General features: G+C 47.8%; 1 protein-coding gene across 1 annotated transcript in view; it reads right to left on the bottom strand.

The window, feature by feature from the left end:
- The window catches only part of COG7 (component of oligomeric golgi complex 7), a 67,829-nt gene that overhangs the window by 1,052 nt on the left and 42,010 nt on the right, over positions 1-24,767 (bottom strand). The window contains exons 10-16 of the mRNA XM_081818870.1: positions 22,179-22,191; positions 21,960-22,060; positions 16,862-17,048; positions 15,187-15,327; positions 9,823-9,906; positions 6,102-6,216; positions 1-136 (exon numbers count right to left, since the gene is read on the bottom strand). Coding sequence (XP_081674996.1) covers positions 1-136; positions 6,102-6,216; positions 9,823-9,906; positions 15,187-15,327; positions 16,862-17,048; positions 21,960-22,060; positions 22,179-22,191 — 777 coding nt within the window. The remainder of the gene's footprint in view (positions 137-6,101; positions 6,217-9,822; positions 9,907-15,186; positions 15,328-16,861; positions 17,049-21,959; positions 22,061-22,178; positions 22,192-24,767) is intronic.

Raw genomic sequence — 24,767 nt, 5'->3', positions numbered from 1 at the left:
GTGGCCAGCTGCTTGGTGGAGTGCAGCGTCAGCTCAGGGATCTGCAGGATCACGTCACAGTAGGTCTGCATCGTGGCTCTGGCGATGGAGCCCAGCCAGTTGTCAGCCATGTTGTCCAGCTCGGGCAATTCGTCCCCTGGGAAGGGAGAGAAGGTCACCAGAGACAACGAACGCACTCGAGAAGATCCCACCTCCAGCAGCTTTTGCCCTCCAGGCGGCCAGGCCCACGATGGGCGGTGCCGTATGTCCACACACGCCAGGGGGCCACCATCCCGGTGGGCAACACAGGGACAGAGAACAATACGTCTTAGGCCAAGTGGTATCGACGGAGTATGATGACGATTCAGGAAAGGACGCGGTCAGGTGAGGGAGAGTGATCTCTGCGTGCCCGAAGGTGGGGGACGTGGTGCAGCCACGCAGGCCGGGAGGGAGGACAGGAGGGGGGCCCTGGGAGGGGCAGGCAGCCGACGCCAGCAGAGACGGCAACGGTCGACACACAGGCAGCACGTCAGAAGTGAGACCTGGACAGGGCCATCCACCACGGACGAGCTGGGTGCTACCTGGCCTCTCAGAGGCTGACTCTGAGGGGCTGTGGCGGGAACCACGGGAGGCCTCGGCCCGGGCCTCAAGCATGAAGCGTGTGACACACTCTAGTGCTTCACACACGGTGACTCTCAGTGTCACATCACCTGTGGGGAAGGAGGAGTATGTATACCAAGCAGGGCTGGGGGAACAGGGCTGGGTCGCGGAGGGCGCCCTGAGAGTCACAGGGACCCCATGTCAGAGCAAACAGGCAATGACTGTAGGTCTCCAGCAAGGTTGCAAGAGCCAGTCAGGCTGGGGCGGGCTGATGCAGGAGGACGGAGCCGTCATCCTGGCCAGACAGGCCTTGAACTCTGGGGGCAAGGGGGCCGCCTGACGTTAAAACAACAAAAAAAGTAGGGGGACGAGTGGAGAAAAAGAATCCACTTAGGGGAAGATAAGCAAAATGCCACTATACCACCACCACCACCAGTAACAATAATAATAATAGTATAGAACATAAAGCTACACGTCAAATACCATCTGCACATGGGAAAATGTAAATACCATCGTGTTCAATGATGGGATGTCATGATTTATTCTTTTTAAAATTGTGACCTTGTTTTACATGTGGTATCGGTACAACAAACACAAACTAGAAAGTTAAAAACCAAAAACAGGATGAACATAACTGAGCACAAGGCTAAGAACACATGGTCTAGGGCCTCCACCCTGGAAACGGAGGCTGGCCCGGTGGTCGTGTGGCCAGAAACACGGCCAGGCAGGGCAGCTGGTCCGGGGAATAAACCTTCCCCAAGACGTTGGCCCAGAAAAGGATGAACCTACCAGGCCTGGGGCAGCACTGCGGGGTGGGGGACGAGGCGCCCATGCAGGGACTGAGGGTGGCGGGCACTCGCTTACTTGCTAACCACATGAGTCCCGTCCAAGACCCTGCCAGGTCCGCGCCGCCCCAGTCTGGGAGGCCCTGCCCCGACGGCACCCTCCGGCCGGGGGGGCAGACAAGGCCCCTCCACATAGCCACATCAGGGCTGCAGCCAGGGCATCGCCAAAGACTGATAGGAGCCCAGAAATGGGAGCTCATACCCAGGCTTCCCGAGCACGGGGGACGGTTTGTCGGATGCACAGGAGGAGAAAGGGCAGTCCGGGCAGACAGCACAAACACTGGTTTACAAAAGCGCCCAGGAGAAACAGGGCATGTGGGAGACGGTCCTGCTGCTGACTTACGTGTGCACACAGATCTGCAGAAAGAGGCGCCCCGGACAATCGTCCCTCAGGTGCTAGTGGGACTCTTGGGGCAGATTTTTACTCAGAAAAGTTCTTAATTTTTAAAAATTAAGAAGAAAATCCTTCTGAGTGGCTGGAGTGTGAGCACGTGGGGGCAGGAGATGGGCTGCATGCCCTGACTGGGTGGGATTGAGAAGGGTTTCCAACCCCAGGCCTGCGAGGGGCTGGATCTCACCCCATAGGTTCCAGAGGCCCTGGGGGTTTTTAAGCAGGCCAGGAATAATTAGTCTGAGGGCAAGGACAAGCAACAAGAGATGGGAACAAAATATACAAAATGCAGCAGAGAAAAGAAATCTCAGGAAGGAGGGGTGTTAAAAAGCCAGGCCAATGAAGTATTGGGCTCAGCTTTTGCATCTGATGGCAGGAATGGTCTGGGCCTGACCTTCCTAGGCCTCCCCCCAGGGCCACTCTGTGCCAGGGCCCACCAGGCTGCCCCCTCTGCCTGTAACCCCCGCCACAGAGAAGGGAGCCTCCACAGGGCCCCTGCACCACACCGAGGCAGCACCCCTGCCCTGCGCCCAGCAGGTGCTGGCCGCCTCCAGGGGACCCCGCCCCACTGCGGCCCAAACTCAGCACCCCCACCGGGGGAGGGGACGTGGTGGGCACAGAGATTGCAGTTTTCCTGCAAATGCCCCTGCTATGACACACGCTGTGTGGGTGACCTCTGGACACATCACTTCAAAGTTCCTGATGTTCCATTTCCTTGTGGGAAAAAGACTTGCAAAGATTTTCAAAACTCCCTTCTAACCACACTGCTTAGGAAAAGCCATTTATCTAAGCCCCAAAGTTCCTACCAGTTGCTCTCCAACTAGTTCTTAAAACGTGCAAATGTTGGGCGCCTGGGTGGCTCAGTTGGTTGGGCGACTGCCTTCGGCTCAGGTCATGATCCTGGAGTCCCTGGATCGAGTCCCGCATCGAGTCCCGCATCGGGCTCCCTGCTCGGCAGGGAGTCTGCTTCTCCCTCTGACCCTCCCCCCTCTCATGTGCTTGCTTTCTCTCATTCTCTCTCTCTCAAATAAATAAATAAATAAAATCTTTAAAAAAAAAAAAAACGTGCAAATGTTAACATGTTAGAAATCCCCTGGGTAATTCTTCCCAGTTTTCTGCATGTTTGAAATTTTTCATAATATGCTGCTGAAAAGGAGGGGGTAAAAAAAAAAAAAAAAAAAAGGAAACACTTGGATGGGCTTGTTGTTGTTTTCCATCGCTGTTACAATTCTACTTTATGGCTGGAGTTTTTCTCTCCTAACAATGCCCAAAGCAATGGAGTAAGCAATTAATAACACGTTGGTAAGTGAATGAATGACTGAAAACAATTGCAGTTTAGCTAAACCTGTATGTATTTTTTTTGCAGTGGGACAATAAGGCTTTACACTCTCCCTGGTGTGCTGTAACAGACACAGACATAGCACCACTGCTTTCTTGCCCAAGAGTTTGAACTTGAACGTAATCGGCATCAGTAAGAGATACATGATGGTGGGGTGCCTGGGTGGCTCAGTCGGTTGGGTGTCCGACTCTTGTTGGATACGTGATGGTGTATTTATGCGTGGAAAAATACAATGCCTGGGATTTGACTTAAGTATTCTTGAAAAAAATATGAGACAAACATAAGAAACAAGAAGCCATTCTGGAGGCCAGACGAGGAGTACTTGGGACTCCACCGTACTGGTCTCACACCCCGCATGACAGGCTTGTGTGTGTGCGCATGTGCGTCAAACGCCAAAAATCCAAACTGTATAATTTAAACTGCTTTCTTCTATGCTTGCCAATATTAAGTGTTAACACACATATATGTGTATATATGTAAATCTGTATATATTTTCGATATAGTCAATGTGATAGGTTATAAAATGGCATACATTCAGGGCGCCTGGGTGGCTCAGTCAGTTAAGAGTCCGACTCTTGATCTCAGTTCAGGTCTTGATCTCAGGGTCGTGAGTTCAAGCCCTGCACTGGGCTCCACACTGGGCATGGAGCTACTTAAAAAAAAAAAAAGCATACGCTACTTTCCTTTGCAGCCATTTGAGGATTACTAAAGTTACATATTTCTTCCTATTTTTAGGTTATTTGAATGCCTTTATGTTATTACTTAATTTTCCACGGGGTGTCATCTTTTTCTTACTGATTTGTGGTAACTTTTATAAAACAACTACCACCTATCAGCAGTGTTGCTATTTTGTTCCAGCCTGTCACATTCATCTTTCAATTTCCTTTAGTTTCTGGCTTTCATTTCAAAGAGTCTTCCCTTCCCTACCCCTGAGTGCCTATTCACTCATACTGCAGGTTTTACATGCTGAAAGTGAAATTTGTATAGAATTATCCTTTTTTCCAAAAATTATGAGTTCCCTTAGTGTGTATGACCCTGTGAAACTCACAGAGATTTTATTTGTATCATCTTCACAAATGATTTATGGAAATTTGACAACCATGCCTATTCTCTGTGGGATAAAAAACCCAATGTATTGATTCGATCAAGTGTGTTGATTACACTGAACAATTCCTCTTTTATCTTCATTAATTTTCCTTTTTGAGAGGCACCTGGGTGGCTCAGTCATTAAGCGTCTGCCTTTGGCTCAGGTCATGATCCCAGGGTCCTGGGATAGAGCCCTACATCAAGCTCCCTGCTCACCAGGAAGCCTGCTTCTTCCTCTCCCACTCCCCCTGCTTATGTTCCTTCTCTCACTGTGTCTCTCTCTGTCAAATAAATGAATAAAACCGTAAAAAAAAACCCAAAACTTTTCCTTTTTGATTTGTCAAAGCCTGAAAGAGAGGTGCACGATGTTCTCAATGCTCATGTGGTTTTTTCTTTCAAAATTATAAAATTTTAGGATTACACCACCAGTTTAATGGGATAGGATAACCAAGCTGGCATAAAATATATCAATAAATCACTTTCCTTTTGTGTAATTTCCATATTCAGTTTTGTTTAATTTTCCATATTTCAATTTATTTTAATTAATTTCAATTTTTATAGTTAATATAATTTGCTAATAAAAACTTTTTTCATGGGGCGCCCGGGTGGCTCAGTTTTAAGCGACTGCCTTCGGCTCAGGTCATGATCCTGGAGTCCCAGGATCGAGTCCCGCATCGGGCTCCCTGCTCGGCAGGGAGTCTGCTTCTCCCTCTGCCCCTCCCCCCTCTCATGTGCTCTCTCTCATTCTCTCTCTCTGAAATAAATAAATAAAATCTTTAAAAAAAAAAAAACTTTTGTCATATGGACAACATAACCAGTAAAACGTAATATATACCTAAATATAAAATTGATTTTTATTTTACATTTAAAAACAAAAGCAGTAGTTCAGCTTTAATTACAACTTGGATTTCAAATGCTTATCAAATGTACTAAAATATGTTTGGATGATCTAGCCAAAAAAAAAAAAATTTTTCTTATTCTATGTCTGGCAGCTCCTTGCTCTCACCCCTCAGTGCTGTGCTATCTGACTTGTAAATGTACCTGACTGTCACAGGCTCACTGTGGGATCTGCCTTTTATCAGTGTAACGGGTCACTTTGGTCCCATTTGTTATTGTTTGCTCTGATTCAACATCACTGCCTTGCTTTCTTTTTATTTGCATTTACATGGGATGCCTTTTAGCATCCCTTTATTTTTAACTTTTCGATGTGATTTTATTCTCAGGGTGGTACCTTCTCATAAGCTGCTGAAATCTTTTCTATACCACGTGAATATTCTGTTTCCTCAGCCTTACGAAGGGAGGCCTATAAATATCCCATATTAGGAATAAGAGAATTTTTTATCAGAAAGTATGTGGTCCCTGTTCAAACCTGTCAGTGCCCAGATAATGGGAAAAAGAAATAGTTTTAATTACTGTATTTTCACCTTGTCAGTTTAGAGATCCAGGAGCCTTGCGAGAGCTGGGAACAAGTTCTGGCCAAAGGCATCTGGGCAGGAAACATCACTTCTACGGTGAGGAGTTTATGTTTGTCCGAACGAGCAAAACTATTCTTAAGGTGCCACTTTACTCGGCACGTGGTCCATAGGGAGAGGGCTCGCACTGGCCAAGTGGGACCCTTGCCCCAAGAGCTCGCTTCCACCTCCAGTGAGTACGTGTAACCTGGGGCCCTCCTGCCCCTGCCTTCCCAGCTGAGGGGCATCGGTGGAGTTCGTCCCCAGAGACGCTCTGCACACAGTGAGACATCCCTTCCCTAAGCCACTCTGTCCTGTAGAAGTTCCCCAGGGGGATAACAGGTGGAACCCCATGTTTGCAGGAGGCTACAGGGAACCCGCCTCCTGGCTCTCAGTCAGGCCCCTCTCACCTTGCTCAGGAGGAAAGGGCAGCTTCCCAGCGTGCAGGGCCAGCTCCAAGGCAGAGTCCTCCTGAGTCACAAAAGGCTCAAGATTCAGGGGGAGGGACATGATATATTGCCCGATCTGAAACAGAAGAAAACACTTTCAACTCCACATTGCCACATACAGGTCATTATTTCTGCAGTACATTCGCGTGAAGGCAAACAGGGGACAGACAAAAAAAGCACGAGGCCTGGGGCAGCCCCAACTCTGATCTTTCCAGAGAGTGTTAATACTGCTATGACAGGACCTTACAAAAATCAATGACAATTTGCATGTACATCACACATTCATCCTCACACTAACGGCCCCACTATGCTTGGAATGCACTCAATGCAACCTCTACCTCAAATGAGGTAATGGACACCAACAAGCGATTGTGCAAATAAATACAAATTAGGACTATTCATGGATGCAAAACCAGGAAGATGCTAATGTCAACAGGTGCACAGCCAAGCAAGAATCCGAATCCTGTCTTCTGGACTTGACTGTGGGTCTCGCCTTTAGAAGTGATCTAAGAGAAGGAAGGAAATTTTGGGGGGAAAAAGCCATTTATAATTATAAATTAATTTGGAGGGAAAACTGTACTGTTTTCATAATACAGACTCTAGAAATAAAGATGAAACCAACGCCTTCTTGGCTGGTGGGGAATTGCAAAAGACAGGATTACAAGACATTTGGGATGAGCCCACAAATAATACAATGTTTGTCATGTGTTTGTTGGATGCACATGACTGTCATTATGGGTGTATTTTAGATGCCACTTTCTATTAAAATTCCTGTTTTGTGTTTTAAGGTAAGTATATATTTTTGTTTCAAAATAAGGCTGATTTTCAGGTTATGACAACATACCGCTTTTGTTTTTGTTTTTAAAAAAAAAAAGGCCTGGGGGTGGGAGGATGGGTTAGCCTGGTGGTGGGTATTGAGGAGGGCACATTCTGCATGGAGCACTGGGTGTTATGCACAAACAATGAATCATGGAACACTTTATCTAAAACTAATGATGTAATGTATGGGGATTAACATAAGAATAAAAAAAAAAGGCCTTTGAACCTGTTGCTTTTTTTTGGGGGGGGGGTTCTATATTTATTCTGTACATTTAAACTTGATTCTGATTCTGTAAACTACAATTCCAAGGATTATCCAAGTAAGATCTTCCCTCTTGGCCTCACACACACCTACATGGTGGCAGACTCGCAAAGTCTCCCAGCCCAAAGGGAGATTCCGAACATTTCCAAACACCGAGTGTGGGCTGGTTGTACTTAAGGCTCAACATCCCCTGGTCCATTATGCTAATGAAACAGGGTGAGTTTGCTCTCCCTTTAAGGAGGCACATGGATGGTAAAATAAATTAAATCGGCATTTTTTTCTTTGCATTTACTTAGTATAATCTCTTACTCAAACTAGGTATGTGGGCCACTTTCCTCACTAGTAACAACCGCCACCATACACTTCAGCTTGAAAATGGCAACAAATGCATCATTTTTCCACAAGGCTGGAGGAAGAGAAGGATGCTGGTTTCTGGATTTGGGATCTCTCTGGTCTAATTACATGTGGCAGGCGCTTCCTGAATACCTACTATGTGCAAGGACCCTGGGGGATACTCCTGTGTTTGGTACAGCTTTCATCTGGGGCCATAACCTTCTGGCTAAATGCACGCACCCAGTTTTACGGGCAATGAAGTGTCAGAATCATTATACCTTGCATCTACGTTGTTTTTCATTTTTAAAAGCATTTTCTCCTATTGCGCCCCTCCATAATGCCCATGTGGCTCCGGGTAAGTTCAGAAGGCATTCATTGATGAGGCAAAGTGTCGTTTAGGTGCAAAATTTCAATAATCTGACATCTTGAACTTCAACTGGTGGGTTGAGCTTGGGGATTGCTGTGGTTCCTAGACAGATCCCACGACTCCAGATCTCCCTCGGGAGTTCTGTCCATGTTCATCTTTCAGCAATCAATGTGGAAAGGGATGCTTACCAGTGCGCCTGAGGATATTTGTCTACTATTCCCACATTTTCAATAAATACTCCTTGATATCCAGTTTGGGTACGCTCAGTGACACAGGAAAAACGAAGAGCTTTGTGGTCAGATGGACTTGGGTTTGAGTTCTGGCTCTACTGCTGTGTGACCTTCCTGGTGTCATCATCTCTGACAGGAGGATGATCTCATACTTACTTCAAAGGGCTGTGCCAAGGATGAAATTAATGTGTGATACACGCATGAAGCGCCTGGTGTCCTAACAGAGCGGCCGAGGGATAAGCGGCCCCTCTTGCACTGCCTAGAGCCTCACTGCTTGCCCGTGAAACACTACCGCCAACCAGCTCACGTTGTTGTCAAGACAAAATTCTGTGTAGACCATGCGCTACCTCATGGCACTGATAAAAGCCTCGCACTGTCCTTACACACAGTGTGTGTCCGGTAAGTGCTCATTTCCTGAGTTCAGGTCATCAGCCCCCAGGTACAATCCTTAACTCATGGGGGGGGTCACAGCAGGTGGAAAAAGGCCCTGGCCTGGAAACAAATCCGGGCCTCCCCTACTCCGCCAACATCTCAATTTCCTCAACTGTAAAATCATTCAATACCTCCCCAGTCCCTTCCAGCAACATCATTTCCTCAATCCATTTACACTGTAACGCATAGTGTCTTAGTTCTAAAAATAAGATGATTCCCATTCGTTGTAAGAACCAACCCATATCTTAATAGTTTCATCAGTACCGGTTTATAAGGTAACGCCCTGGGAGACAGGAGGAAAGTGATTGCCATTTTGAACTCGACACGGCTCCCAATGAACAGAGAGAACAATGCCATCCTCCATGCGACCGCCAATGGGATCACCAGACACTTCTGATTGTACAATAGTAACTTTTAGAATTTCTTTATATCTCTTACAGTAGAGTCATAACTTACAAAGCAGTGGATTCTAAAGTGACAGCCTTAGGCAGAAGAAATTGCTTAACTCAGAATCGCTCTGGAGAACGTCAGAAGTCTCCAGCAGTGTGAGGTCCCCGTGGCTGGAGTACACTACCACCCCCTGGTATTGAAGAGCAGCCAAGCTAGACTGCAGGAAGGAGCGAAAGGCAAGGCCACGTGCAGGGGGGCTGTCCATTCCCAGGGGTGAACCGAGAAGGAGGAAAGGACTCCAAGTGCCCTGCTCCCCTGCAGGGTTTATTCTGTTCTTTGTTAATATGGAGCCTCCAGAACGACAATTCTTAAGAGATTTCTTTCCTGCTGTGAAATTACCCGTGAAAGCACTCCACACAGGGCCTGCAAAGCAGGTGTCACTAAAACATTGGCTGAATTTGAATTCAGAACTACATACACACTGTTCCTCTGAAAAGTCGTCGAGAAGAATTTGCCCACCTGCGTCCTCTCCTCCCAAGGCAGAATCTCCTATGTGCACTCACACTGGGACGCCCTTACGTACCGGCCACACCTCACATCGGGAGAGAGGGAGGAGGGGTACGAGCGTGTGAGGTTTTGAAATCAGCTTGTGTCTTGTCAGCTGATTGAATAAGGAAGTCAGCTGCCTTTCCTTAAAGTCCTGGATATGGAAGGAAATTACCCAAAAGCAAAGGTTCAGACAGCACCAACGCACTAATGACTACTTTCCCCGAAGGGCCAGAATCCAAAGACAAGGCAGGGTCCGCAAGGCTACAAGTGCCCCGGAGGAAAGTGCCCAGAAGCTCTTACGTTGCTGATGTACTCCAGAGGCGTGAGGCTGAAGGTGGGCAGGTCGTCGGTCAGCGTCTCACCAATGCCTGCTGTGCCCCAGCTCTAGGGCAGGAAGGAGAGAAAGCGATCAAGGTCACAGAAGCCAGGAGGCCCGGGAAAGCACCCCACGCCCGAAAATCCTCGAAGAGTGCAGCCTTCCTAGAGGTGTCTTTGCTCAGAGACGGCCTTGGGAATTGTCACTATTCGACAGACCAGGGATTTCTCACCAAGTCATCACCCTGAAGCCTGCCACCGAGAAAATAATCCTTTCTCTCTCCGCATTCCCGCAGACCCATCAAACGGGAGCTCCTGCCTTCTCAACAGAACTATCTGGTGAGAACGGATCCCGTTTGTTGCTCCCACTCAGACCGTGAAGCGAAGAGCTGGATACCCTGTGGTCTGAGTTTCTCTACTCGGGCGGACACGGGTTAAGAGCTGCTGGGCGCAGCTAGCCTCACTAACTCCTGGGTCTTCAGCACTCTAAAGAGACTAGGAGCGCCTCAAATCCTCCACAGAGACCCCATGTAAATCCCTATCTTGGGAGGGAGGCCTGGGAAGCCCCTTCTGGCTGCAGAAATATCCAAACCACATTCACCCACACTACTTCACTGCTTTTATTTCCACCTGCCTCCTAGATCTATTTCTCAACTGATTCAGACCTCAGAGGGAAAGGGATGGGAAGGAACGTCCAAACCCCACCAGCTGCCCCTTTGTCCTCTTTGTGATCCCTCTGTCTGGGGAGATGCTCTTCCTTCCGACATTTAAAATACCGAATGTCTACGGTATCTCTGTGTGAGCTTTCCCAGTGGTCTCTCTAGAGTCCAGTAAATTACCAGCACATACATGGTTACGGAGTTCAGCTTGGCACACCTTCACACAGAAATCTAGTTTCTTAATTCCAACCTGAGTCACCCCAAAGCCAGCCTAGAAAACAGCCCTTTCTGGCTGCACTCCTGGAGTGACTCCCAGGTCACGCTGTAGCTGCTCTCTGCAGCTACCTGATGCCATCGGGTTGCTTGATCCTTTAAGCAACGTTCCGGGAATGTAATGACCACGTCCACCCCTGGGCTCCCAGCCTAGCCTAAGCCTCAGCTGCCCTCCCCACATTCCCCAGCACCAGCTCAATTCTAATTTTCTTTGCTTGAGACAAGTTCTTTCCTTCCCCACCTCCACCCTTAGTTCTAAACTCCTTGTTCTTGCTCGAGAATCCTCCTCTGTTTCAAAATAGCCTACTTTTCATCAGTTGACTCCCACCCCATGGAGAAGAAACACTGTGATCACCCACACGTACTGAGTGCCCATGATGTGCAGAGCCTTGTGCCCCGCTTGGTGGAGAGGAGACAAAGAAATATAAGACTTGGTTCTTGCTCTCCAGAAGCTCCTTGGGAAACCAAGACCCCGCAACACACTCCCGTTATATACCCCAACACGTTCACCGCCCCGTGCACACACACAGGCTTCCACTTAGGAGTTCTCCGTGGCAGAGGCAAGGTGTGATACTGTAAGAGTTCAGAGGAGCGAGGGCTCAGGGTGATTACAGGAGGAGTGGGCTGCAGGATGCCTGGGGTGCCGAGAGGGAAGACCAGAAGGAGAATGCATAGCTCTCAGAGAGCGGGCTAAGAAAGGGCTTTATTTTCTACAAATAAATTGCAAGAGAGTGAGAGAGAGGAGGGGAGGGGAGGAAGGGAGGAAGAGGGAAGGAGGGGAACGGAAAGGTAACCTGTAGCTCATAAAAGACACATGGACCAATCCCTACGTGCAGAACGAACCTGGGTCCTGAGTCAAACAGTGAAATCATGACTTTTACGACAACTGAAAATGTGAACACTGAATGGTATTAAGGAATCATTGCTACCTGAGGGGTGATTTGGGTCCTACGATTATTTTTAGTGTTGTTATACTTTAGAGAAGGGATGTATATACGAGACAGACGACCAGGAGCTGATCATGTCGAAGAGGGGTGATGGAGACATGGGGGTCGTTATACTCTTCTCCCCGCTCTTGTATATGTGCGAAAACTTCCCTAATAAAGTTCTGAAAGACAGACTATTCTCCTGGGCCTTGGGAGCCAGGCAAGGGTCCTGAGTGGTGGAGACAAAATCAGAGTGGTGCTTTATGAAGACTGACGCAGCAACTCGGGAGGATTGAGGGTGGGGAGGCATGTAAAAAGCTGAAGGAACCGCTGGGAGAGGAGGAGAAGCCCAATGAGGACGGGGCCATGGAAACGGACGGGAGATCTCTTTAAAACGAAGGGACAATGCCACTTGGTGGTGAAGTCATTGGCAAAGAGAGCTGTGGTGAGGGGGCAGAGACGAGAAGGCCAGGAGGCAGAGGGGTGGAAGAGGGATGGAGCCCGTGAGGACGGGAGCGACACCTCAGGGCTGGGCTGCAGGGAAAGAGCCATGTCCCCCAAGCACACGCAGGGGACAAGCACTGCAGGCCGGCAGCCCCGGGAAGGCTCCATGGGGAGGCAGGAGAATGGCCAGGCAGAGGGCGGAGGGGGAGAGCAGCCACAGTGGAAGGGGGTTTGCAAGAAGGGCGGGTGGACAGGGGACGAACTAGGGAGGCGCTCTGCAAGTAGGGCGACCGGGAAATGCTGCAGGGTATCTTTTAATTGTTCAAAATTTATTGAAAAGTTCCTTCATATGGGCTTTTCTCTCCCATCTGTCAACAGATGATGTGGGCAAAAGTCAACAGTCGATTCTGAAATGGAATATAGTGTTGGTTTATATTCTTCAAATGTGAAAGGGTAATACAATTTACTGGCAAACATTAAAAGCAAACACTGAATGACCAGGGTTTAATTTTCAAATCCTTAGGGCCAAAGTGTTTGCCTTTGTGTTGTGTGCTTTCCTCCTGGCAACTCTGGGAGAGCTCCTCCTAATCTCTGAGCTGCCTGTCTCCATTCCCAGGGCCCCGTGGGGTGTTGCAGCGCAGCCTGAGTGAGGAGGCAAGATTCAAGCAACCAAGAGCCCAACCACAGAGTGAGGCGGTGGGTGAGCAGTGGGAAGAGCTGAGCTTCCAGACAGAAGGTCAAGATGTTAGGATCTGGGGTGTGGGGATGGGTGACACAGGTGACGGGGATCAAGAGCACACGTTTCGTGAGGAGCACTGAGTCGGGGACACAGTTGTTAAATCCCTATATTGTACATCTGACACTCACATAACACTGTATGTTAATTACACTGGACTAAAAAAGAGGTAAAAGAAAAAAAAAAAGGGTGCCTGGGTGGCTCAGTGGCCTTCAGCTCAGGTCATGATCCTGGAGTCCCTGGATCGGGTCCCGCATCGGGCTCCCTGCTTGGCGGGGAGTCTGCTTCTCCCTCTGGCCCTCCCCCCTCTCATGTGCTCTCTCTCATTCTCTCTCTCAAATAAATAAATAAAATCTTAAAAAAAAAAAAAGGAAAAAAGATCCTGGTTCTTAACATTCCCATGAATCACTTGTTTTATCCTACAATACACATGAAATCGTTTCTAAACAACTACAATGACATTACTACTAGCAATAAAATGACTGGATGAAGTTAAAAAAAATTTTTTTAAGCTCTAAGAAAAATAAAGCAACCAGCTCTGGGGGTTGGGGACGGGAAGTATAAAGAATGCTAATCCCCTCATCTTTCAGAACAGCTCCAGCAGTACCAGCAGCTACGGAAAACAGAAGGGTGACTAACCAAAAACAATGACCCTGGCCTCTTAACGGTTTTCATAATCCTTTTTGTGCAACTTTGGAGAGATCTTCTGGGCGCTGATCCCTTTGAGGGGGAGAACCTATTATCTCAGGTTCCACGATTCCTTTCATTTCACTTCCTTTCTCCCTCTTCTACTCAAGTTCAAATAAATGTTATATTGTGTACATTTTGGTTTTTAAAAAAATAGCACGTGTAGTCCAGTTCCATTTCCTCTACGGATCTATCTACCCATTGGTGCCCATCCAGCCTCCGACGTGGGCAGGAAGAGGTGTCTGGGGGATGAGCACCACGTGTTCGTGTGGATCTCTATGTTGTGGGATTCTGAAGGGAGTTATTGCTGTTTTCATTGTACTATCCTGTACTGCCTGAATTTCTGAAAATGAGTATGTGCAATTTTTACTTTAAAAAACTGTCATTCCTCTTTAAAAATGAGCACTCATTAAGCATCTTACTCTGTGGCAGCTAAGTTCTATCATCTTCGAAATGTCATGTAATCCTCATACACATGCATGGTCAGAATCAGTGTGTCCCCATCTAATGAGATGAGGCTTACGTGGGAAGCTGATCCGATGGCACCATGCCAGGGATATCCCTTTTGCCACACTATGACAGGGGCGGCTCTCCTCCAGTCTCAACCCCCTCCTCCACTGCCCCCCCCCACCAGAAACACAGAATCTGACTGCGGTGGATCCCAAGGCATTCTGCGGGAAAATCATAAAGAATGAAAATCATGGAATTTCAGGGGTAGAAAGAACTTTGAAATCATGTAGTCCAACCCCATTGTTTCATGGATGGGGGTTCTGAGATCCAGAGAAATCCACAGACTCCACCCAGGTCATACAGTGAAGAAGTGAGTGGCCCTTGAGCCCTGGTCTTGTATGCTTCCAGAAGGCAGCAGGAAGCAAAGAACTTGTAATCATGCCTAAAGGGTTCTTGTTGCCTCCTAAAAGGATCTCCTGGTTATTAAAGACCCATAACTGGATCTTTCTCAAAATCCTATCCCAGAGATCCAAATGGCAGTGAAGAGACCAGAGCCACGGAAGTCAGAGCAGGTAGAGAAGCGACTGATGGGTAATCCCTTGAAAGGAGTCAGGACAAGCAGAAAAGGGTGAAAGGTGAGGGAAGGGAGGTGCTCCGGGAATAGCCATAGAAAAAAGGCATCAAGGACAGAAAACAGCAGAACCCCTTAAACCCCCATCAAAATCACCAGGTCAGATCTGGTAAGGCACTCTCCTGGGTGAAGTTCCAGAACCAATGCTTATGAAAAGAATGCGATCTCCCGGGACAATTAGCTCCTCTGACCTGCCCCAACCTATCCAGTGGCACATAATCTCCCTCACTTCTCCCTGAGAGGGCACAGCTACACTGCTCCGAATGGTGAAAGTTAATCAAGCAATAATAATAATCCCAGGAAACAAGATGAAAATAAGGCATCACGGTGACTCCAATTAAGATAAGAAATTCTTGCTAAGCAGTGAGTTGCAAGGGAACAGTGAGTCTGTACAGTGAGACTTTTAGCCAGGAGAGTTAGAGTGCTTCCTCCTAAAGCTCCTGGGGGTTGGGAGGCTGGGGCAGGGGGCGGTGCCCAATACTCAAAAGTGCCCGGGGAAGGAGGCAGCACCCAGGGGGATGTCTGCGGTTGTGGGAAACTCACATCCATCTTGGAAACGAGTAGCAGCTGCTGTTTGATGCGCAGGAAAACGGAATCGAAAGCCAGCTGGTGGGCCTGCTGATTAAGCCGAGTCAGGGCCATACGAGACGCAGACAGCAGGTTGTAATTACTTGACCCTTTTTCCTAAGACGAAAAAATGCAAAAGGCTGTGAGGGTCTGGTTTTAACCAAGGTTATCAGCTCGTTCAACATTTTAAAAAGTGCTTGAGAGGAAGACAGTGAGGGGGTGGGTCCATACAGTCATGGTTCCCAAGGCCGGCTGTGCCCTGGCACCCCCTGCGGAACATGCTGGATTACAGGTGCACATGCCCCGCCTCGGAGCCACTGAATCAGAGTCCAGCAGGGTTCTGGAGCCCAGGGAGCAATGTTTTTAACTCACTTTTTCATGTAATTCTGACGCAACTGCTAACACAAGCTCATGGACTGGCCGTTTAGGAAAAATTAACTGATGACTGTCCCTCAGGGATAGAGTCAGAGGGAGAAAATGATCAGAAGTGTCAGGTATAAACAAGAGTGAGGGGCAGGAGCCTGATTCCCAGTGAGGTCAGCTCAGTTACACTTGGCTGTACAGCAGACTACGCACTACCTGTATGAGTCCCAAGGAATTCTAAACAGCCTGAGAAAATACAGAGATGGAAAATGTAACCTTAGTTTTGCTATTATAAATGAAACGATTACAACAAACTAAACCAGATCAGCAATAAAGATAAACAGAGTTGCTTTAACCTAATCACGGAAGCATGGATGAATGAACCTGCACAACTGTTTTAAGAAGCGTTTGTCAAGCTCCAATGCAGCCAACTGGCAAGCCAAAGTGCACAGCGATGGGGAGACTGTGTGAGGGCAATGATGAAGCCTCAGACACGGCCAGAGGCTCATGGTGCAGTCACCCCCAGAGCTCGAGGCCCATCAGGACACCCTGAGATTGTATTTGGTGCCAAGGGAATGGCAATGCCTCCTCTGCCTATCACCAAGACAGGTGGGGGGATGGTTCTGGAAAGGATGCTACAGCCTTCTTAGGATCCTGGGGCCATTCGAGGGTTGCTGTGTGGTTCACTCAATGTGTTGGGAGGTTCTTCCATCCCTGGATCCCCCAAGGGGCACAAATCTCAAAGTCAAGGGCAGCATTGTGATAGGCATCCTAAGAGCTTAAGCTAAAGGGACAGCCAGAAGGGAACACTTATCCTCAGGTCCTCCTGCTGCCATGAGGAAGATCAATTTCCCCATGGCAGAGCTGGGGGCCTCCTTTGTGGGTTCTGCCCACTATTGGGCGGTCCACATTCTGGTCCCTTCTCTGCCATTCAGTAACCGGGGCCTATCCCTGCACTGGGGCCAGGGGCTACCCAGCCCCACCCATCCTGCTGGCAAATCTGACTCTGGAGGGACGTACAGCAAGCCCATCTGGCCACACATCTAAAGTCATGCTCTCCACACAGGCTCTACTGCCTTTTGTCAGTAATAAAGCTCCACTTCTCCAATGCCTACTCCTGTATGTCCATTTGTTCCCACCCAGTTTAGTTTATCAGCTCCTTAAAATGCAACATAAATGAGACCGAGAAGAGGCCGTGGGGTGCACTGCAGACTGCAGCCCACACTCAGAGCCAAAGAGCCTGGATCGGGGAAAGGGTGACAAGAATGCCATCAGTCTGGTCTCATACCTTGAGGGTATATAGTATTTCCATTAAACTGGCATATTCAGCAGGGTTCTCTTTCTGGAGATAATTATATTCTTGCCACGGGTTCTTGGCAGAGCTCTTCTTGTCTGTCAAGATGCTATCCTGAAACCCGGCCAGGCTCCGAGGGCTGTAGGAGTCAGAGAGGTACTTGCCGGCTGTCGATAAAATCCTGAAATGAAAGGGATGACCGTTAGGCCCCGAGCTATTGGTACGGAACTTTCCCCTGGGAGCAGTTTGCTCCTTCCTAAATCCCAGGATATCCTTACGAGGCAGACTGATTTCGGGTCCGCCTTCTAAGAAAAGGAAGACATCCTTCGTCGCTGAGGAACCAATTGGATCTCGGGTGCAAGAGAGACACCAGGTGTTTCTAGTTCCTATTTGATGCTCGGTCCGCCGGCATCTGCCACCTTCCGAACACGACAGACCACCTACGCGGGGCAGTCATCAGTTGACTACGATCTGGGATACTGTGCATTTTCTGTGAGGCTCTTCCTGGCTCTGGGAGCATCACTGTGTGGAACGGAGCCAAGGGGAGCCACCAGCGCCTCAGCCACAGCGGCACAGACACGTCGGTGGCCGCAGAGCTGGCCCCGGGAGAGCGGTGGCAGCAGCTCGAAGCACGCCTCTGGCCACAGGACTCACTGTCACATCATACAACTGGGCCAGTGTGGGCTTCGCATTCACCCGCCCCATAAGGTTTACTTTTGTGGTTTAGGTGCCACAGAGAGATCTACTGAGAGAAGCAAGCACTGTCCCATTTCTCTGAGGAGGAGAAGTGCCTGGAGGAGGTTCTAGGTGACGACCAATGTCTAGGGCTTGAATCTTCTCTCTACAACAAGGACGGCCTTCCCTGATGGGTGCTGCAAGTCCTCCGCTGTTTTCCCTGAGCCCAGCTTGACCGTCCAGCGTACACACTTGAACGTGCACAGAACCATATGAACATAGGCAACCAGGAGGACAGACATTCTATTACATCCCTGACCCCTCCTTGACCATAACTTCTCATGAAAAAGAATCGCCTTGGACCTGGCAGCTTTTAGGCTGAACTCACTTTTTAAAAAAACAAGTCCAGTGAACTTGTCAAGGAATGCGTGTACCTGCAAACAAACGGTGGGGCCCCAGGAACCAGCGCCTCTGCCACTAAGTTATGGTTCTCCCTGGTGCTTACGCCTCCAGGTGACTTTGGCTGGGTCTTTTGTCTGCCAAACTGTGGCCTGTTCCTGCCACCACCCTTACTTGCAAGTCTTCACTATTTGTGAGAACCAAACAGGGTGCTCTTTCCCTCTGAATTCCTAGCACCGAGCACAGGGCCTGGCCCATGGCAGGTGACCCTGAGTTTGGCGAGCAGGAAGTTGGGAGCTGCCCTCTGGGAAATCAACTCCCCCTGGCAGGTCATGGCCATATGTACCTCCACTCGGTCAGCTAGGGGGAGACTGGCACCAGTCTGCCATCCGCGCTGAAGAAAAATAGGTATGTCAGAAATGTTTTAAGTATTAAAGATTACTGTTTGAAATGTCAGAATAGCGTGCTCTAAAATAGGAAACCAGGGCACCTGGGTGGCTCAGCTGGTTAAGTGTCTGCCTTCGGCTCAGGTCATGATCTCAGGGTCCTGGGATCAAGCCCCATGTCTGGGATTGAGCTTCTCCCTCTCCCCCCTGCTCGTGCTCTCTCTCTCTCTAAGAAATAAAATCTTTAAAATAAGAACCAAATCTAAAAAAAAAAAAGTCGGAATAAATACAATTCCAACCCTAAGGAAAGAACAGTATCTTTTCCTCCCAGCCTCCTCTTCATTCAGACAGATACCATTAGATGAACTAATCATCAGACTCAGATCTCCTAGGATGTGTGTTTTCTAGTACTGTGAACGAAACCTTACTGAAATGAACACTTGGGTCGCCTGGGTGGCTCAGTCAGTTAAGCACCTGCCTTCGGCTCAGGTAATGATCCCAGGGTCCTGGGATCGAGCCCCGCGTCGGGCTCCCTGTTCAGCGGGGAGCCTGCTTCTCCCTCTCCCTCTGCCTGCCGCTCTGCCTACTTGCACTCTCTCTGTCAAGTAAATTAAAAAAAAAAAATTTTTTTTTGAAATGAACACTTTATTTCTTCTCACTCACAAAGAAACATCTTCTCTTCGCTAGAATGGACTGTAAGTAGGTCTTGGGGATGGCAGATAATTAAACAGTCCTCACCCTCAAGAAGCTCAGAGATTAACGGGGGAGTCCAACCTGCACCAACGTGCTAACGGCTGTGCGGGGAGACAGCACTAAGTACGCACAGAGGAGAGAGGAACTGATGTCACACTTCCATCTGCTTCCTCAACTCATCTCCTTTCACGGAGGGTTACCCAGTTCTTTACAAGCCATGGAAACTTGTAAATTTATATTGGACCCCCCAAACCTGATTTTCCCACTGAATTGTCTAAGACCTTATCCTGTGCCACACCACTGTGCCAAAAATCAGTGATGGGTGCTGTGAGAGTATAGAGGGGCCACGCCTATCTCCCTGTATCTCACCCGACTTGCCCAGTGCACCAGAAAGCCCTCCAGTGGCACTCAGCCCACCAGTCACAAAACGATCCCTTTCTGCAAGGAGGTGATCTTAAGAGCCCCAAAGCCAATGTCACTCATGTCGCTGAAGTAATCCGGAGTGTTCTGAGCTATTGCCTTTGCCACCTTGGCGGGGGGGGGGGGCGGTGTATGGTCCTTGGGCCAAGTCTGGGTTCTGCAGGGGAGACTGAGGGGAGATTGACAGGCAGGTAAGATAAGCTTTATAGGCAGATGCCACACCCGTGGCCTCCCGAATGGGAACACAGATGATGACTGTCTCTCTTTTCCCTTTCCAGGATCAGCGCTTCCAGAATGATGTCACCTCTTAAAGAGACTCCCTTGGATACGCCCAGTTGGTTCTCATCTTAAGCCAAAGCTCGGGTCAGACTTTCAGCTTCTCTGGGCTGCAAAATGCAGATGGAGAGGCTCATCCTGTACCTACCACAACCTGTTCAGCTTCCTAACGAGATCCTTCTTTTCCTTTTAGAATGTAATAATCACCGTCGTTAAAAGATTAAGGAAAACCTGTATATCCTGATACGGAAAGACGTCTGCTGTACACATGCAGAGAAACCCAGGTCCAGGGTGGGACACTAATTTGTGAGAAGGACAGTGTGGGCAGTGCAGGGGTGACACACTCTGGACGGCTCAGCTGATGTCCGGGTTCAAATCACTGCCTCATGGTTCCGTGACCTCAGACGCAGCTATTTCTACAGATCATTTCTTTTACTTAAGTTACTACCTGTGCCAGACTCCATGCCGCAATGTCCCTTTGTCTGTAAAAATGCGGATGAACAATACCTACCTCTTTGGCCACTGGGAGGATCAATGACTCAATTCCTGTGAAGTCCTTAATATAAGAGCTCAATAAATATTACCGGTGGGGGCAGATGTTAATAATGTTTCTTCTAAAGAGAATTTTGAGGGTGAGTGGTTTCCGTCTTTATTTTGTATACTCGTGAACTGTTTTCATTTTTGCCAGGCTATAATTACTACTGAAATTAAGAAAATAAGAAGCTGTATGCCCTTCTTTTAAATACATAAATGTTACACTTTCAGCTCTTCCCAGGAGCCCTCTGAAAACTCAGGCCCATTCACCCTCCACCACAGGCTCCCCTCACCATGTGTGCGTGTGCGCAGGTTGGCATGTGTGTGTGCGGGGGGTGGTTAATGGTCACTGCGTTTATATTATTTACACATACTCCACTACATGTCTGTGGTGTCGGGTTCTATTCGGTCCAGGAAGTCACATCGTTTCTGTGCTAGGCTGCTCGGGAGTTCCGTACAGCAGCAGCTACCTGTTCTACCCCGCAGTGAAACACTGCCCAGGACCAGAACCACTGTGGGAGGTCATGAACTTGAAGACAGTCCGAGGGCTTGGAAATGCAAGAGATAGAAAGTGGCAAGAAGGAGAAACAGCTGCCTCGGAGTGCTGACCCCGCTGCTCGGCCACTCATCCCCAGCTCCCACCAGGGGGCTGTGTTGCCACAAACAGCCCACCCCACACCGGCCCTCCCACTTCCACCAGCTTTTGCTGCACAGTGGGCCACCGCCAGAAATTCCCTCCCACCCAGATTACTTAAGGACAACAAGGAATTATCCGAGAAAGAGGTGACGGGGGAGCCTGGGTGGCTCAGATGGTTAAGCATCTGCCTTCGGCTCAGGTCATGATCCCAGGGTCCTGGGATCGAGCCCCGCATCGGGCTCCTGGCTCAGCGGGGAGCCTGCTTCTCCCTCTGCCTCTCCCCCTGCTCGTGCTCTCTCTTTCTCTCTCTGTGTCTTGAATGAATAAATAAAAACCTTAAAAAAAAAAAAAAGAGGTGATGGGGCTGCTGCTAGGCCCTCAGACAACCATACGAAACAGACGTCTTCCCCCAACTCCTGGAGAACACAGAAATCAGGGGTCCCAAGGGAATGAGAGATTTAGGTGTTTGTAAAAGGAAGGAAGGAAATTTGGGAGGCTGGAGCCCTTTGAGGGGAAAACCAGCCTGAACGGGATGACTTCAGGGCAATGGAAAGCCCTGGCAGGTATCAGAACAGAGAAAGGAGGGGAAGAAACTTTTCCTAGGGCTGATCCCGGAAATCCTCCTTGGACACACACTGCCCTTGGAAGCAGACCCCGGGAAGCTGGCTGGGTGTACCCCGATTCTGTGGGCTGCCCCAGAGGCCTTCACCACCACCTATAGTGCTGTTTGTATGGAGACACAGAGAGCCCCAATAATTAACATACAAACAAGCAGTGGGAACCCAGCCCATTTATAATTTGGAGACAACACGTACTGTCTCCTCATTTGGGCTGCAACTTCCATACCTAACGAAAACTTTGTGACCACTGCCAAGTAGCTCAGAGTCTTGCCCTTTTTAGGTGCTCAGTAAATGTTTAATGATGACAGTAATGACACTTTGTGTCTAGGTACAGACAGTCCTCCAGCCGTGTGACTTCCAGACTGACTGTGTGTTGTCATTGCTGTGCTGTGCGCTCTGTCAGGTTCTTCCCCAGCCAGGATCCCAGGGACTCGCCCACAACTCTGGCCTACCTGTTTGCTAGTTGCTGCTCGAAGTCCCCACATTGCCGCAAGAGCTCGCCACAGGTGGTTATTATCCTAAAAAAAACAAAAAGCACATCAAGTTCAAGTGTCTGGAATGTTGACATTTACAGGACAAACAAACATTGTCTCATTCATAAACATTCTAACTATTTACTCCTTTCGGGGGTGCTGGGTTCTGGAGAAGCGGTTAACCATTGGACAGTCTACCTGACATGTCTCACTAATCAGTAATTCATGGAGAAGGTAAACGCGACTCCCTTCTAACATCCTCAAGTCACAGGCCTCTCTGCTGGGAATCACAGTTCTTTCCCACAGGTCTCAGATAATCTTACACTTCCCAAATACTGAGGTGCTTTGGGGCTCTGTCCTTAAGAAAATGGGTTGGAAATACTTCATATCTAAAATTAAAAACCAGGGCACCTGGCTGGCTCAGTCAGAAGAGCATGTGACTCTTGATCTCGGGGTCATGAGCTTGAGCCCCACATGGGGTGTAGAGGTTACTTAAATTTAAAAACTTTTAAAAAATAAAATAAAATTTAGAAACCAACAATACATTTAAAAAATCATTCACCACAATCAAGTGGGATCTATTCCAGGGATGCAACAGTGGTTCAATATTTGCAAATCAGTCAACCTGATACATCACATCAACAAGCGAAGGGATAAAAATCATACGATCATCTCAACAGACGCAGAAAAAGCATCTGACAAAGTACAACATCCATTCATGACAAAAACTCTCAACAAAGTAGGTTTAAAGGGAACATGTCTCAACATGATAAAGGCCATATATGAAAAACCCACAGCTAATATCATCCCCAATGGTGAAAAACTGAGAGCTTTTCCCCTAAGGATAAAGACAAGGAGGACTACTCTCACCACTTTTATTCAACATAGCACTGGAAGTCCTAGCCACAGCAATCTGACAACAAAAAGAAATAGAAGGCATCCAAACTGGTAAGGAAAAGGTAAACCTTTCACTATGTGCAGATGACATGATACAATACAGAGAAAACCCTAAGACTCCACCAAAAAACCACTAGAACTGATCGATGAATTCAATAAAGTCACAGGATACAATATCAATGTACAGAGGGACGCCTGGGTGGCTCAGTCGGTTAAGCATCTGCCTTCGGCTCAGGTCATGATCCCAGAGTCCTGGGATCGAGTCCCGCATCGGGCTCCCTGCTCCACGGGGAGCCTGCTTCTCTCTCTGCCTCTGTCTCTCTCTCTCTCATGAATAAATAAATAAAATCTTAAAAAAAAAAAAAAACAACAACCAATATCAATGTACAGAAATCTGTTGCATTTTTTACACTAATAATGAAGAAGCAGAAAGGGAAATTAAGAAAACAATCCCATTTATAATTGCACCAAAAATAATAAAACACCCAGGAATAAACCTAACCAAAGAGACGGAAAGACCTGTACTCTGAAAACTATAAAACATTGATGAAAGGAACTGAAAATGATACAAATGGAAAGATGTTCTATGCTCATGGTTGGAGGAACCAATATTGTTAAAATGTCCACACTCCCCAAAGCAATCCACAGATTTAATGCAATCCTTATCAAAATACCAACAGCATTTTTCATAGAACTATAACAAATAATCTTAAAATTTGTATGGAACCACAAAAGACCCTGAAAATAACCAAAGCAATCCTGAGAAAGATGAACAAAGCTGGTGGGACTGCAATCCCAGATTTCAAGATATACTGGAGTAATCAAAACAGTATGGTACTGGCACAGTAACAGTGACTGATCGACAGAACAGAATAGAGAGCTCAGAAATAAACCCACACATATATGGTCAATTATCTACGACAAAGGAGGCAAGAATATACAAGGGGTAAAAGACAGAATAAATAAACCTCTTCAACAAATGGTGTTGGGAAAAGGGGACAGCCACATGCAAAACAATGAAACCAGACCACTTCCTCATACCACACACAAAAATAAACTCAAAATGGATTAAAGCTTAAATGTGAGACCTGAAACCATAAAACTTCCAGGAGAAAATATAGGCAGTATTTCTTTGACATCCGTCATAAATACATTTTTCTAAATATGTCTCCTCAGGCAAGGGAAACAAAAGTGAAATTAAACTATTGGGGCTACACCACCAAAATAAAAAGCTTTTACTTTTTGCGAAGGAAACCATCGACAAGACAAAAAGGCAATCTACTGAATGGGAGAAGATATTTGCAAATGATATATCCAATAAAGGGTTAACATCCAGAATATATAAAGAGCATATACAACTCAACACCAAAAAAACCCAGAAATAATCCAAATAAAAAATGAGCAGAGGACTTAGCAGACATTTTTCCAAAGACAGACAAATGGTCAATAGACACATGAAGAGATGTTAAACATCACTCATCATCAGGGAAATACAAATCAAAACCACAAGGAGATATCACCTCACACCTGTCAGAATGGCTACCATCAAAAATAAAAGAAATAATAAGCATGGGGGCTCCTGGGTGGCTCGGTCAGTTAAGCATCCAACTCTTGATTTCGGCTCAGGTCATGATCTCAGGGTTGTGAGATCGAGCCCCGCATCGGGCTCTGGGCTGAGTGTGGAGCCTGCTTAAGATTCTCTCTCTCCCTCTCCTTCTGCCCCTTCCCACACTCATGCTCATTCTCTCTCTCTCCCCCAAAGAAAGAAGGAAGGAAGGAAGGACGGACGGAAGGAAGGAAGGAAGGAAGGAAGGAAGGAAGGAAGGAAGAAAGAAAGAAAGAAAGAAAGAAAGAAAGAAAGAAAGAAAGAAAGAAAGAAAGAAAGAAAGA

The sequence above is a fragment of the Leptonychotes weddellii genome, chromosome 5 (genome assembly GCF_054177405.1).
Source record: "Leptonychotes weddellii isolate Sample4059 chromosome 5, ASM5417740v2, whole genome shotgun sequence".
Lineage (NCBI taxonomy): Eukaryota > Metazoa > Chordata > Mammalia > Carnivora > Phocidae > Leptonychotes > Leptonychotes weddellii.
This window is presented reverse-complemented; position numbering and strand designations above follow the sequence as displayed.